This window comes from Strigops habroptila, chromosome 1, assembly GCF_004027225.2.
Source record: "Strigops habroptila isolate Jane chromosome 1, bStrHab1.2.pri, whole genome shotgun sequence".
NCBI lineage: Eukaryota > Metazoa > Chordata > Aves > Psittaciformes > Psittacidae > Strigops > Strigops habroptila.
In genome coordinates this window covers 129,181,784-129,197,384 of record NC_044277.2, presented here as the reverse complement: position 1 = coordinate 129,197,384, position 15,601 = coordinate 129,181,784, and the positions used below count along the sequence as shown (strand labels likewise).

General features: G+C 38.7%; 1 protein-coding gene across 12 annotated transcripts in view; it reads right to left on the bottom strand.

The window, feature by feature from the left end:
• Positions 1 to 5,880: 5,880 nt before the first annotated feature.
• The window catches only part of HDAC9 (histone deacetylase 9), a 466,231-nt gene continuing 456,510 nt past the window's right edge, over positions 5,881 to 15,601 (bottom strand). For all 12 annotated transcript variants that reach the window (XM_030470551.1, XM_030470022.1, XM_030470415.1 and 9 more), the window contains one exon: positions 5,881 to 12,347. In XM_030470551.1, coding sequence (XP_030326411.1) covers positions 12,308 to 12,347 — 40 coding nt within the window. In that variant the 3' untranslated portion in view covers positions 5,881 to 12,307. The remainder of the gene's footprint in view (positions 12,348 to 15,601) is intronic.

Genomic DNA, 15,601 nt, shown 5'->3' with positions numbered 1-15,601 from the left:
CATTGAGTCTTGGGCAACCTAGTCTAGTGTGAGATGTCCCTGCTGATGACAGGAGCGTTGGAACTAGATGATCTTAAGGTCCTTTCCCACCCTAACCATTCTATGATGGTATAATACCATAATATCTATTGTAAAAAAGTATCTTGGATTTGTGTGATTATGTAGGCACATACTAGCCTTTATGCTGTTTTGTTCCTGCTATAAGCCAGGGATATAGATACTAGATACAAATGCTACAGTCCTGGAAAAAACCAAAAGCAGGAGCCTCAGGAAATACATCATAGCATCAGAAAACATATGCCACGTGTCTCAAATCTTATCCTTCTTGGGCAGTCAGTCTAGTATCCCTCATGTACACAATAAATTTGGTCTAAAACCCTGCAAAGCAAACAGATGTGCTGCAGCCAGCACTCCTGCCAGGGTCACAGCCACATCAGGGTTGCCTGGCTCCAGGTACAATGACTCTCACAGGCTGCTGCCAGGAAGCTGGGCATTAGCATACCACTATGCGAATTTATGTGGTTATTACTGTATGGAGAACAAATGAGAGATACAATGTGATCGATGTGTCTGCTCCCCATATGTTTGTGTGACCTAGCACACCCCCTTTAGCAAAGGTTGTGCCACTTGAGAATTCAACTATTGTATTACAGAGCAAACAGTGTAGTGTCTCCCTGGAACATATTTTCCTTTAAATTTCTAGACATAGTTCACACTGTTTTTAAAATCCCTTTCATAAAGACATGTGCGTAATATGAGGAAGTGATAGCTGTTACATAGTTGGGACAATTCCTGCTATATCACGCCTTGCTTCTTCACTCTTTTTGAACCAAAGATGGGTACATGAGATTGGAGCTCAGCAGACACTTTTTGCTGTATCTCGTTTTAAGTTTTCTTCTGAGCTGCTCAGATACCAGTTAGTGTCCATATCACAGTTAATGATTCATTTTAGGTGCAGCTATGGAGTTTTCTCATCCTTTCCCACTCACCTCTGAGATTCACAGCATGTGAGGTTGGGCTTAAACCTTCTGTGGGCTCTCACAAGGGGTCTTTCCAGCAGCTTATTCTGATTCTGCAAGGGGATGAAGGATGTCCTGGGACTTCTGAATCATGCCCTAGTGCTCTATATTGTGAAGGTCCCATCACTACAGATCCTGTGGTTATGTGGTGCACAATACCCACACAGGTGTCACTCCTTATGCTTGAAATATGCACATACTTGTCTCCAGCTTCTTCATTGCCTATAGTCAAGAGCATGTATTTTGAGCATAATAGCTTAGACTTACAATAAGTTGCATTCCAAAGTTATCATTTAACAAGGGTTATCCCGTGACATATACAACCATGCTTCCTTCATGCATTTAAGAAGATGCTGAGACAATTGTATATATGAGGGTCTAAGAAAATATTTCTAGAAAAGTCATTAACACTGCTCAAAGGAAATCTAAGTAGGCAGAAAATAGAAGTAGATTTGGGAAATCACCTGTTCAGCAAGAAGCATTTTTTTTTCCAAAATTCCTGACTCAACTTGCAATGTGAGTTAGAGATTTGCTTTACATTCATTTGTGAGTACTCAGTGCGTGCAGCCTATGCCTGTTCTGACCTGTCCATTCACTGATCCCCTAAAGTTAATATCGGGCATAAGGACTGGGCTGATGTTTCTTTGCTTAGTAATAAGAACCACAACTTTATGCTTATAAGCGGTGATAGTCTTGAGATAACTTTCTTCCAAATCCCCCAAAGCCTCATCTGAAATGGTTCAGTTGTTACCCCTTACACAAGTGCAGTTTTTACTGATATTTTGTGTTCTTTGCAATTTATGTTCAAATCAGAGCAGTCAACGCATCTAGCAGGGTAAAAGAAATGTTTAGTTCCTGTGCATGGATTTTTACACAACCCAAACAGTTCTCTGTTTTGTGAAAAACAGGGAGCGAGTAAGAAAAAAAAAAACACACAAGGAAACTACAGGATATGATTCATAAAACTCCCACATCTCCTCTATATGCTCATACTGTCTTCTTAGAAAAAATAAATAAAAGTTTTTGTTCTTTAGCAATGTTCCAGTAAGTAATACACATGCCAGAGAACAAGCGAGCTCAAAACAATGAGCTAAAATTAGAAGAGGCAGATTCAGCATCTAAAAGCACAAATACACACACACTTACTTTATAGGGTGATGGCATCTGGAAGAAATATAGTCACATGGACTGTCTGGGTGCTGGCATTAAGACTGTAGCTAAGGAAATTCATCTGTCAGCTAAAAGCTCATTGTGGATCCTCAAACAAGTCTTTTAATCCTATCTGTGAAAAGAGGCAACAACTGGCCTGCTTTTTGGCTATTGTGAGGATGAAGCCCTGGATGTTTACGAGGATCTTGGATTTTCATATTGAGTGCCACTGAAATAAAATTATTTTTTCAATCCACTTAGTAACTCAGTTTGAGCCATTTTGCTGTTCAAAGTCTACTTCCTAGTGAATGGAAGAGAAAGATACAGTGTGCACCATTCATTGGCACTTCAGCATTAATACCAATAATTTTTTTTCCTGGCATATTCATATTTTTCTCCTAACATAAAAAAAAAATAGTTCTGTGCAGCCATATACTTGCTAGCCATAATCAATTTTCAGTAAACCTTATCAGCTCCATCAATACACCACTTTCCTTCCTTTGGGAGACATGTTCAACAATATCAAGCAGCAGCCAGTTCTACGTAAGAGTCTGAGGAATCATGACTTGCGACGAGGACCACTCTTTCCATATTGTGCCATCAACCAGTAATCAAAGAGAGAGTTACTTACCCCTACAGAGGGGGAAAGGACAGCAATCATGATAGATGCAAATTTTGACATTACAAAGAGGATTCAGGAGCAGCTATCTGATACCGCTCAAGATTTATACTCCCAGTGCAGATACAAACTCTGAAGAATGCAACATGAGCTATTGTAGGTCAATGAAGACAGAGAGATTTTCCAGCAACCAATGTTACTAAAAATTCTAAAGATTTAATTGCAAGGCATACTACACTGTGATGATGCTTCTCATTAAATACTTCGCTGGACATTTTAAAGGAAAACTGGAGTCCACACATTCATTTTTAAAGTCTTTCTGTTCTTTCTGCTGTTTACAGATGTTGCTGCTGTTCTTAAACTACGTACTCAACTTGCAGTATGAACCCAAATGCCCACTGCAGGCAATAGCTCAGAAGGAGTGGGAACTGGTTCCTTCTGGCTGAAGTGGCAGAGACAGAACTGCTACACATCAGATGTAGTGACAGACAGTACACATTTGCATTTTGGCTTATTTAAATATCATACATATTTAAATAAGATGTTTTTGAAGGTTTGAGGAGAGGTGACTGATACTGAGGGAAACCAAGTGCAGAATTAATTTTGGTTTTGTTTCCTAAGAATCAGTTGTTATTTTTCCTGATGCATTTGGTAGCTAGATTAAGCAATCATCCAATTTATACCTGCTCACAGACCAAATCAATCATAACAAGACTAGATTAATTGTAGAGTCTATACTAGATTATAGATGTTCCAATAAGATTCTCAAGACTAGGTTATCTAAAATACTAAGAAAAATTTTAGACCTTTAATGATTGCGTTTTCCAAAACAGCCAAAGTTGGAGAGCAGAATTTAGAAAATGGAAAAAGAGAGAAGTTAAGAAGATATTATTACAGATGACCCCAGTTATGTTCATACTCTTTGTTACTGTGTGGAGTCTGGTAGAATTGCATGTAGTTAGGCTGGGCCTCTGTCACAGCTGAGATCAGGTACTGTGAACATGGAAAGTGAGCCTGTACTGATTTGGGGAACATAAATATTTGTCATGCATGCTTTCACCATAATTGGTTGATAGATATTTTGTTCTGATAACTTTTAATAGCACAGTCTAATATTTAGTTAGATTAGTCAGTTAAAGAAGAATGCATTCAGATGCTATAATGATCTGAATGTTGCAAAATGATGTTGCTTGTATGTAAAATATACCACAGAAAAGGTAATTTGGGATCTTACCAGCAATGCTCTATTTAGTTATTAATAATCTGTGAAGACATTAATGTGGCAGTTATAACAGGCTGGGTATTCTTCAGTCATATGTGGACAGAGAAGTTCAGCCTGAAGCAGCATATGAGCTAAGAGTAGCAAGTAAGATAAAGTTTGCATAAAATCCTGTACCCATGCCCTTAGCTTCTAGTCAAGTACAGAACTTCATTCTGGGTTTTCACTGAACCTGCTCTCTTTTATAGGCAATCCCAGAAAAGGATTTAACAAGAATCCTGAAACTCTATTTTCTAAGTCTCCAGGAGGCCTGTATGAGTGAAGTAGTGTATCCAGGTCAGTGATAGCAAATGGAAAAATAAAATTCTTCTGTAAAAAAACCCCAAACCAAACCAAACCCTTATCTCAGTAGTATGCTGAAACCATAATTTTAACATTGTCTTCTTCTCATTTGGCAGGGAAAAGCAGAAATAAGGAAGAAGAGCAGTGGCTCAACACATATTCATTCAGCTTTTATCTTACTATTCTACTCCTTTCAAAGCTGCCAGTGGAAGGAAAGATTTTTCCTGGGGAGAAGGATCTCCAGGGGAAGCAGTGAAAAAGCATGAGAGAAGGAATCTGGAAGAATTCACTCCCACCCACCTACAAGAGATTCCTAGAAGCATTGTTAGCCTGAAGGTTTCCAAAAACCCACTCCACTTCTCAAAGGCAGGGTCGTTTCTGTGGCAGGTTGATTTTAAAGCAGCAATGGTGTCTAGCTGGAACCTCTCACAAGGTTGGAATGTTAGAAGTAGTCCCAGGAGAGAGGGTTTAATGTACAAAATGCAGGTGAGGCAGCCACAAAGACATGATGAATGCAATTTATCACAGGGCTCTGCAATTTATCACAATGGAATCACAGGAAACAAGCAAAGCAGAGAAGCAGATAGATAGACTGGATAGATTAAGCTCCTCTGGGCATGGAACTTTTTTGAAATATGCCAAGGAAATTACACGTTACACATTCAAATTTTCAAACAATATTTTACTGATTGGAATGGAGCTCTGCCTTTCTGGGGCTGGGGTCCTTTTCCCCAGAAAGGAAAAAGATGTGTTAAGCTGAAAAATTAAATAAAGCTAAAATTATAGGATGCTGTTTTGCTTCATTTTGGTTCTAATCCACCTTTGGAGCAGCTTTGGATACATGCCGGGAGGTAGGGATTTGCATGTGCAGATCAAGTGCCTGTACTCCCCTTCTGCCCACTAAGTTTGCAAGTTTAGGTGCACAAAGCTCCGCTCACAGGAACAATTTCAATCTTTGAGCTAATTTTGACAAGGTGCAAGTGATCAAAGTATGCTCACAGCAAACACACTCCTTCCTCACATCACTGCTTTTGTGGGGTGCCTTTCTCGAAACAGGTCTGTTGTATCAGTGTAGCAACTCCCAGTTTTACAGCAGCAGGGCTGGCATGGTTCTGTGGTCCAGAGTATTGCTGCAGTGTGCTGGATATTCCCCACCTCCCACAAAGCAGGGGCCTTACAGCTTTCAAAACAGCACATGTACTATTTATATTGTTTCACTGGGAGGGGAATTACGTGTTCTGCAATGCCGCAGGACAATGAGCCAAAGGAACTATAGAATATGAGCTTGGTGTTAAAGCCGGAGCTCTGCAATGCTCTGCTTTGTGTGCGTTTTAGCCTGCTATGTAACATTACTTTTACATTAACATTTGTAGTTCCTTTTTTTATGCACTCCAGCTTCACCATGCTCCGCCCTTTATACTTTAACAGTCAGATTCCTATGATCCAACCAGGGTGGCATGTTCAAAGCTCCGCTTCTTTTTAACACCAATTAAAAAGAAAAAAACACATGCAAGAAAAAGCTCAGAGTATCAAACAAGCTTACTTCAAATAGCTTTTATTAACACTAGGACAAGACTATAGCTAAAGAATTATACAAAACACAAAACAAAAGGGATTTTAACAACTCAGTTTAAGACTATTTCACTCCAATCCAATGCTCGTATATCTATAATCAACAAAGTTCTGGAGCACAATATTACTTAACATTACTCATTGGATGCTTTCAGATACAAAAATGTATCAGGAATAATAACAATGGTTCCTTTTACTCTTATGGAAATATTACTATTGACCTTTAAAAGTGTTGCCCTTTGGGTCAGTCCCACTGACGCTTTACGCCTTCAAATCTGATCTGCCTGGAAAGACAAATTACAGATAAACTTCTAATATGCTGAGCAAAAGGACTGTTTCTTATCATAGAAACAGATAGCAACATGAATTTCTCAAGAAAAAAACAGACATTTCAGCTATTCATCTCTAGACCAAAAAGTCAGTGTTGTAAAAACCCATGGCAGTAAGTTTGCTTTGAAAGCTTTAGTTATGACTTCACTAGGTATTGCTTTATGCTTTCCTTTTGCATCATAACTTGACATTTTAAGCCAATCAAGAAATTTAAAATAGCAGTAAACTAAGCAGCAAGAGACATGAGTATGAACCTGTTCCCGTAACACATGATGTATACACCCTCCTGAAGCCAATAGAATATATCCACTACTGCCAGTGCTCTCTCAGACAGACTTTTCTAGAAGCAGAACTGGCACTTCATATCAGAAACAGGGATGTGTGGCCAAGTTCAGATCTATATCTGTGCTTTCTTTACAGTTTCTATGTGACTGAGTGCAAAGTTAAGGTTTCTTCTCTAGCTACCTCCTGGATCTTACCCAAAGCCTGTTAGGGAAGGGATTTCAGTGGTCTTTGAATCAGAGCATTCTACAGCTCTCCTACTGCAAGCATGTACCAGCAGACATACCATCAGGAATGGGTTAATGTGTGGAGATCTTAGCACAGAATCACTCTCGCTGCACAGCACCAGTGCCACTGGTTTCATGCATCACTTGCCTTTAGACCATCCACGCAGGAGCATGTCTTCCTTATAAATTACAGCCCAACTCACAGTGTACTAATTAACATCTGAATAGTCGTATCTTTGATGGTGCAGAACAATTTATATTTTGCTGTAAACTATTCTAACATGTTGAACCACAGAGCATGGCACTACAGCAGGATGAAGGACTGTGCATAAGAGATATAATTAACAATTGCTGGAATGTCCTTTTTGGTCTTCTCTCTCTGTGATGTGTTATTTGCTAGAGACTAAAACTGAGTTAGTAACAAGATGTCATGGGACAAAAACCTTTTGGATCAAGTGAAAATATTACATTGTTAAAATCAAAATGGGTCCCTTTTGAGGTTAGAGAGGAATGCGAGTTTCACAATTTCTTTTTTAACCATCAGCAGACAGCCAGCTAAATAGTACGCATACAATACTACTCCAGCTTGAATCTGTCACAAAAATGAAGCATTTAATTGCTGCTAGAAGTGACAAAGATAAGCTCTTCTCATTCCCACACCAAGGGCAGGGACATCTGCCAGAAATGACAGACTTTTTTTTTGTGGTTTTCCATGTGCTACAAGAGTGAATTCAATTATAGGTAAGAAAACAAAGCGAGTTGTTTACATGACAAAGTAAAAGGTTGAATGATAATTAAGAACCTGAACTCCTCCAAATCTGGGATGAAAAGCAGGTAGCAGAAACCTGATTTGAAAGAAATTCTTTCCCAGCAGGTCCCCCGCACCCCATACATATTCTGGTTTAATTCCATATGGAGTCTGTAAAATAGAAAAAAAAAAAAAAGTACAATGGTTCACAAAGCTCTATTGTGACCTTTTAAAATAAAATGACCATGTGCTGCTATGCTTCTGGAAAGGCCACTATTGGGGAAAAAAAGGATATTATAAAAATTTCCCCTATCAGTCATGTTGTAAAGTGTCTGCTGGGGGCTGATAGCTTCTTGGGCAAATGCAGAGCATACACGTCAGGGCAGCACACCTGGCTGCTGCTGCTTAGGATGAAAAATTGTACAGTGAGGTCCATGTCTGCATGCTTCTGGGATGGAGGGGCATTTCCCAGAGAATAAATGCTTGCTGAGCACCTCCTTGCCCCTGTAAGCTAGTAGAAGTTAGTTGCCTCACAGCCATCCTTGCTTTTGGAAAAGTTCCCTCTAATTCTTTGTCCCAGACACATTGCCCCGAAAGTGTCCTGCTGTCTGTCTACACAAATTAGTCAGTCTCTACATTCGTGTTCTCTACAGGACCTCTGGTGTTGGCTGCAGCAAAACCTTTCTAATATTTCATCTCTGGTTATGACTCTCAGCTTTTCACTGAGGCTGCACTTAGATAAGACACCAACTCAAATACCACATACTTTAGAGAGGGATTCATTTTGCCACTTTTGTTCAGCTGGCAGCAAGTTGTTGACTTTTTTACAAAGAAAAGAAATAGCCATCTTTGTTTACATAACAGCTGTTTATATTTTCTTTTTCTGTAGTGATGTTTACTTAAGATAGCTTAATGATTTTATTTTCATTGCCTGAAATTAGTTCATCTTCACTGACAGCAAAATTAGGAAGGTACATAATTAAAAAAAGGACTAATTCTGTCATCTTTACACTGGCAAAATTCCCATTAACTTTGATTACTCATGAGGAATTTTGCCTGAAAAAGGATCATATAATCAAGCACTTCATTGCTGTAGATTATATTGAAGCCAAAAGAGCACATAACAGAATTCCTGCACACAGAGTCCCAAAATGAAGTGCAAGACACTCTTAGGTTTTAGCAGTTCTGTGATTTACTGTTCCACATTGCTCCTACTCCAGCCCAGGTAAAAGCTTTAAGCTGGATAAAAATCATTCTTTTCTTGATATCCCAAGTCATATCTCTTTTTAGTTGTCAGTTTCTACTAATAATTTAATGACCTAAGAATACAAGAAAAATACAAGAATACAAGAAAAATACAAGAATACAAGAAAAACCCAATTGAGCTTAACATTTAGTCCCTAAAGCTAGGGAAGAATATGAACTCAGAGTGGTACTTGCTGCTGAGGCATCTCTCATTCTGGAGGTTGGTGGCTTAGGGACACCTCGATCCAGAGGCAGAATGCAAATTCATGCATGCTTTCCCCATAAGGCAAAGATTCATTGCTAATGGCAATGGCAGCTGGAATGGCAGTGCCTTATGATGTCCTTCTGCGTGCTGACAGCCCCTGTGTCCCCAGCACCAGACAAAGAACCACCCTGGGTCCAAGGACTCTCTGCCACCTCCTCGGTTTCAACTTCTTTGTGGAATCACACACAGAAACCACCATTTACCCCATCTCTTTTATGCATTTCAGCTTATTTTTCGAAGTAATCTAAGCTCAGATGTAGATATTTTGGCAGCCAGCTTGAAATATCTGGGACTGAGTTTTCAGAATCGTCAATCTCCCTAGCCTAAGCTGAGGTCCATGGGGGATGTGAGACTGTGATGTCTCCTCAGAAACAGCTCCTAAGCCTCTGAATTTGGACATTAGAAATGGAGAAACATGCAATTCGTGCATCTTTCTGAAATTCTTGGAATTTGTTGTTGAATCCAGCTTAAACTGGGCACTTTTAAGAGCATCTATGTGAATATTTCCCTGGAAGTATGTCTAAAATTGCTGGGAGATATTTTAACTGTAATCCATGGGGAGCTATTGATGGTAATAAAAATACTGTGAGAAGAAAACAGCAGCAAGTGAAACTGCCCTCTCAGAAAGCCCAGGTCTGCTTTGAAGGAAGTGTTGATATTCACCATAAGCCTCAATCATTTCCCAGAGGGCTATACAGTGCCTTGTAATGACATAATCAAAAAGTAATGGTGTTCTGGACTTAAAGGAAAGAGAAAAAAAAAAAAAAAAGGCAGGTCCTGATCCATCTCCCATTGAAATCAAAGAGGATTTTGCTATTGACTTCAGTGAGAACAGAGTTCTGGACACAATCTGTGTGCAGTTTATTTGCACATTTGCTTATCCAAATGATCCTAACTTTAACCAATAGCATGCCTGGATGTCTGTCTGGGAGTATGCTTGTACAAATGCATAAGTGTGAGTTTATAATGTGGTTTAATTCAAATTATTCTGGCATTTTAAAGGCATTTCCAGCTACAAAGGACAGCTTTAGCTGGTTTCCACTCCAGAATATAGACTTTAATTGGCAAAGTTTGTAACTCACATTTCAGGCTGCAATTCATATTCAGTTTCATGCAGGACACGAGCAGATTTTGCATTTGTGGGGTTAATTTCAAAATGCTCTTACTATGTATCCAATTAAAATTTTGCAGCCACTATTTCAAGATGTGAAAAGCTCTACAAATCACCCAACTCATCAGCTATGGTCCTTGGTTTCCTTGAAGGGAAATTTCTTTGATGACCACAAGAAAATTGCAGTAAATGGCAAGTAAGATTGCCATCACAAGTCTGCTGAAAATGCAGAATGAACTCCTGATTGCTTCAGTCATGTGAACAACCCTTTCAGAACAGCCCAAAATCAGGCAAGGTGGCTTACACCAGGAGTTAATTTAGCCTGCTGGGACTCTTTGCATTACTTAAATGAGCATGATTTTGGCTTGTAAATGGGGGGTAGAATTTTATTTCACTTTCTGAGAGGCATACATCTATTTTAGAGTAAGCCTTTCAGAATAAAAGTTTACTTCACATTATAGGAAATGACATTCTTTTTTTAGATTTCCCTTTTCAAAGCATGCCTCAGATTTCTAACTTGTAGCAGAGAGCTTTTGTATAAGTAATAAAAGTCTTTAAAATTAAAATGCTAATCGTAAACAAACCCAAATGCATGAAAGATATAGTCTGACTGCATAACAAAAGAGAATTATATAATTCTATTTGAGTGAAATCTTTCATCTTTGATTTACAGGTTTGAGTCTGCCTATAACTGAAACCATATTGTTCCATATCTTTCATATCATGGCCTTCCCCAAAATCTTGCTTTAATTAAGGTTCCTTTCAGATTTCAGAATAAAAAGCATGACAGTTTTCACTTATGGCTTTAATATATCCTTTGAGTTTGGAAAATATATAAAAATGAACATCACTTGCTTTTAAAAGCTGAGCGAGCTATCAAATACTGCAAGCTGAATACTTCAAGGTATCTCCCAGGGTTCATTAGGTGAGAAAGTTGTAAACAAAATAAAAGTTGCTGTAGCAGAGTTTTGTTCATTTGAAGTGGTCTTACATACATACCCTATCTCTTTCTCTGACAGTAAGGCAACACGTGTAACAGTTTAAGCGTTCATTATCAGCTAAAGGCACAACTATATGTTACGTTCTCAAACATGGAATTAAACAGCTAAAGTCACATTGCAGGGAGGTCTTGCTGCACTTTGGGGAGCTAAAATAAAGCCTAAACCCTTTGAAGCTTCTCAAGCAACATCAGTTCTCTTGGTGCAGGACAACATTAAAGATTCAGTTCGTATTCACATGACGACCTGTAAAAAACACCCCCAACACAACCTCCACAGAAACACCTGAGCTTCAAATGAACTGCACGCAGTTACTGAAGATCACCGTGCTTAGAGTCAAGATGCAGAAACATTTCAGAACAAAGTAAAAACACATTTGAAAAGCCATCCACACTTGATCTCTGCTGCACATATGGTGAGAGCTACTGTCAACTATGGAGGGAACAGCACTCTTTTTTTAAAGGCAGAAGATCGCTCCTTTTAGAATGTCTTTTTACGATAGAAAAGATTACATGAAATGGGGAGGGATGCCCGGGAGAAGAGAAAAGAAAGTAAAGCACCAACAAGCACAGTACTTTGGAGGATTTATAGTACAATAAGAAGTGCTTTCCCTTTAGCTAAAATCCCTCATTGTAATTTACACACCTTTCAGCTAAGAACTCATGACAGGGGGTTAAAAAATGGCACATAAAATAAAGGCGTCTTTTTTTTTTTCATTACACAGAGTGAAGAAAACAAATTCTATTAACAATTTAACACAGTATGAAAAAAATTACCCAGTAAAAATTGTCGGAAAGTGATTCATGGAGTTTACTGAGCATTTTGCTGACTGTTTTAATTCTCGTATCTATAATCTATCATGTAGAATTTTGTAATACTCTATTTCACAATTTATGTTGGTGAGTGGGTCAAACAGCATATAAAAAGCATGCTCTAGGCTCTTTCTCCCAAGCCCATTTTACTGTAACTCTAGAATTGTAGCGGTTACATTTAAGGAATATTTAGGGCCCTTTCAAGTCCATCCAAAGAACAAGTGAAGCTGCTATTCAGAGTTTTGTGCCCAGTGTTTATGTTCCATCTGATCTGTGCCACCCAAGCAGCAGACAAGACATGTCTGAGGGTGCTTTGGGGGGATACACAATGATGTCACCCACAGGAAATATCAGGGAGGACTTGGCACTTCACAAGGCTGGCTCTTCTTCCATGGGCTCGCCAGCAGCTCTGTAAAAATAAACAGGCAATCAGAATACGGCACAAGAGTACACAATGACATTGTAGATTTTCATGCATAATCAAAGCTGATTTTTCAGCTCTCTCTGATGTTTATTTGTGTTATTCAGTTATCCATAAATAGAGTTTCTTTCCTAGGAAGTATAAACAAATGTCAAGTGGAAAAACATTTTAGATCCAAGCAATCACTGAAAATGTTCCTGTTTATATTAAAATATGTCAGAATATTTTATAACTTTTTGTCCAGAAATGTACATGCTTTGTGTCAACAGAGTCAAATAATTTAATGAAAAAAATAGCTGTGATACTTCTATTTTACAAGCTTTTGCAACTAAAAATACAGGCATTTTTTTTTTTCTAGTGGACTAAAAGTTAAAACAAAATAGTTTACTAGTAGCCTAGTAGTTAGCAATGTTTCTTCTGGGGTTCTTTTTCAGTCTTCTGATTTTTGATTCTGAGATTTCAGAAATGCATTGCCTGTCTTCCTGCAATTTCTGGGACCAAATTCTGAGCTCGATCAGCAAGGTCACTGTCATAGAGAAGGTATCTATTAACAATATTAAATAAGATCATAGAGCTATCTTTTATTTGAAAGCCTCTGGGAAATAATCAGGTTAGGTAAGATGACCTCTATAAAATAACCAACTGGAAAATAACGGGGACATACGCTGAGCTGGCATAAAGTGTCATAATTCCTTGTATCTGACAAGCTATTGCACACGAGGATTATCCTGGCAATTCTAAAATGGGAAGCTCCTGAGATCACAATGAGATGTTACTATCGAAGGGCACGAGAATTTTGACATAAACCATTTTTCACCTTGGTCTGGAAGAATACCATATGACAAATGAGCTTAAGACCTCCTTAAAAATAGTCCCTTCAAGCAACTTTGAAATGAGGGCAGAGTAAAAAATAAATGCAAATTAATAAATGAGACATTTACCAGATAAATCTTGTAAGCCAGTATAATACTGGCTTCAGTAAAACATCCCTCAGAAAGCACAAACTTGTGAAATCTCATGGGAAAAAAAGAAAAATAATTAATGGGGCTTGTATGGGCTTTGGTAATTTATTCAGCAAGGAAGCCAGAGAAGTTTAAATGAATCTGGAATTTATTAAAATCTTTCCCAATGAAAAATACAGCAGTGTGCCTTTAAATTATTTTATACAGGTTATTCCTTTATTATTTGGAATGATCACAGATAGTATGTTGAAAAATATGTCACTTGAATGATATGTGAAAAATAAGATGTTTTTCAGACTAATCATTTCCAAAGGATTATTGACCCTAAAAGATTATTAATCTACAAATCTCAAATGTTTTGTTCCTCCACCACATGGTGGAGGATGTTCCCTATGTACAGTAGCCACTGCAGCTTCCTCTTTCTTGAGAGGCAAGGTGAAGCCCTTCTGCATTTCTTTTTACCCCTCTTGCATTGTTCTGGCTTGCAGCAGAGACCGCACAGTGGCAGCCAGGGTGGGATAGAGCCCAGCCTGCTGCTGAGCTCCTCAGGTTTGAGAGAGGATCATGCACCACGTGGGGAATTCACACTGATGGTGTATGTTGCTATTGTGCTGATCACACATTTCCACTTTCTCCAGCCACTTTTGGAAGACCTGCATGTCCTCTGGCATAATGCGAATGTGCAATAATCCCTTGTTAAACAGCCAGGACCTCATGGGGCTGTCTGGAAAGAGGATAGTTTGGAAGCAGGTAACAGTTCAGTTTTTAGGTTGGGCTGCGAGTAAGCAAATGAGAAGACATAGCTGTCAGTAGATTTCAGTTAGAGATTGGCAGATCAGGGAGGAGTGGAGCTCTGGAAAACCTCTAGAGTGAAAGTGGGGGTCAGGGTTATTTATAAGGATCTAGGGAAGCAGCATGTGGATCAGTCTGTTCACATGTATTTGGCTTCTGGGACTGACATTCTCATGACCCTAGTACAACCGAGAGATGATCTTATTCAGGGTTTTAGTCCTGGGCAATTTTTCATTGATGAGGGTACTTCTGAGGGCCAGGACTGACCCTGAGTGCCATATTCTAATATATTCCAGTATATTCCAACAATATGCCAATATTCTGCATCAGCCAGAGCCTAAGCACCATTAGATTTTTTTTTTTTTTTTAATGCAAGTGGCAGATGTAAGGTGTTTTTTGGAGAAGGAGAGGAGGTTAGGGTGCCCTGGTGAATCCAGCTGTTGTCTCTCAGTGTGACAACTCTAAGAGCCTTCTCCAGTCTCCTCTTGAAGACTTAGGTGTACACTTTAACTTCATTTTATTCATGTCAGAGAAGTCACTGAATCTGTCCAAAGGCTTATCATTAAAAATGTACAGCTATGGGATAACGGCTTATGTCAGAGTTTCGTGTGAAAGCCGGTAGTTTTGGGGCTCTTAGTACAGAGAGAAAAATACTGTAGTCCCCCTAACCCTGAGCAGTGAATCAATATATAGCCATTCTGATGAAATCAGTTCTCAAAAAAACCCAGTAAAAATCAAGGGGACAGAGTCTGACAGGCCAAATTTATGTTACTTTAGCTATGTCACTGTTAGTTACATCAGTTCAGCCACTCTTCCTGTAGCTGACAAGAAGTTGGCATAAAAACATAAAACAGGCAAAAAACCCCATGCTGTATTGTACGCTCTAACTGGTTCCTCAAAGGTGCAGCTGTGAGCTCAGGTCTGATCCAGATCAGTTCTGTTCAGTCAGCAGATTTAGAAAGACACCGATTGGGACTGTAATGACTGTAGAACCGCAGCTGTGATTCTTCATTAAGGCTTCATGGTGGCTCATTTGAACTGCAAGTTCCTAGGAGCGGAGCTCTCTTTGCTCTGCATAATTTGGTGTGCTGGAAAGAGTGCTCACCTATAGTTCTCTAGATGCACAATTCACACTATGGCAGACTGGAGTAGTCTCTGAAGTTAATGTTAAACAAAATTATACTGTTTAAACCTTAAAACAAATGAAATGGATGAGGCAAAAATCTTACCATATGGATAAAATCTGGAAAAATGTGCGGCATTTTAATTATTGTCCTGTGGCAGTTGAGAGTAAATGGCAACCATATTAATTATGAGAATATTATTTAAAATAGTTCATATCTACACTTTAAAAACTGTTAATATTTAAGAATGAAGATAAACCCTGTACATAATCCAAAAAAGTAAATGTTTCTCTTACCTTACTTTTTAGAGTTACAGAAATTCCTCATAGCTACATCATCACGCACATAAAAATAAAAATGCAAG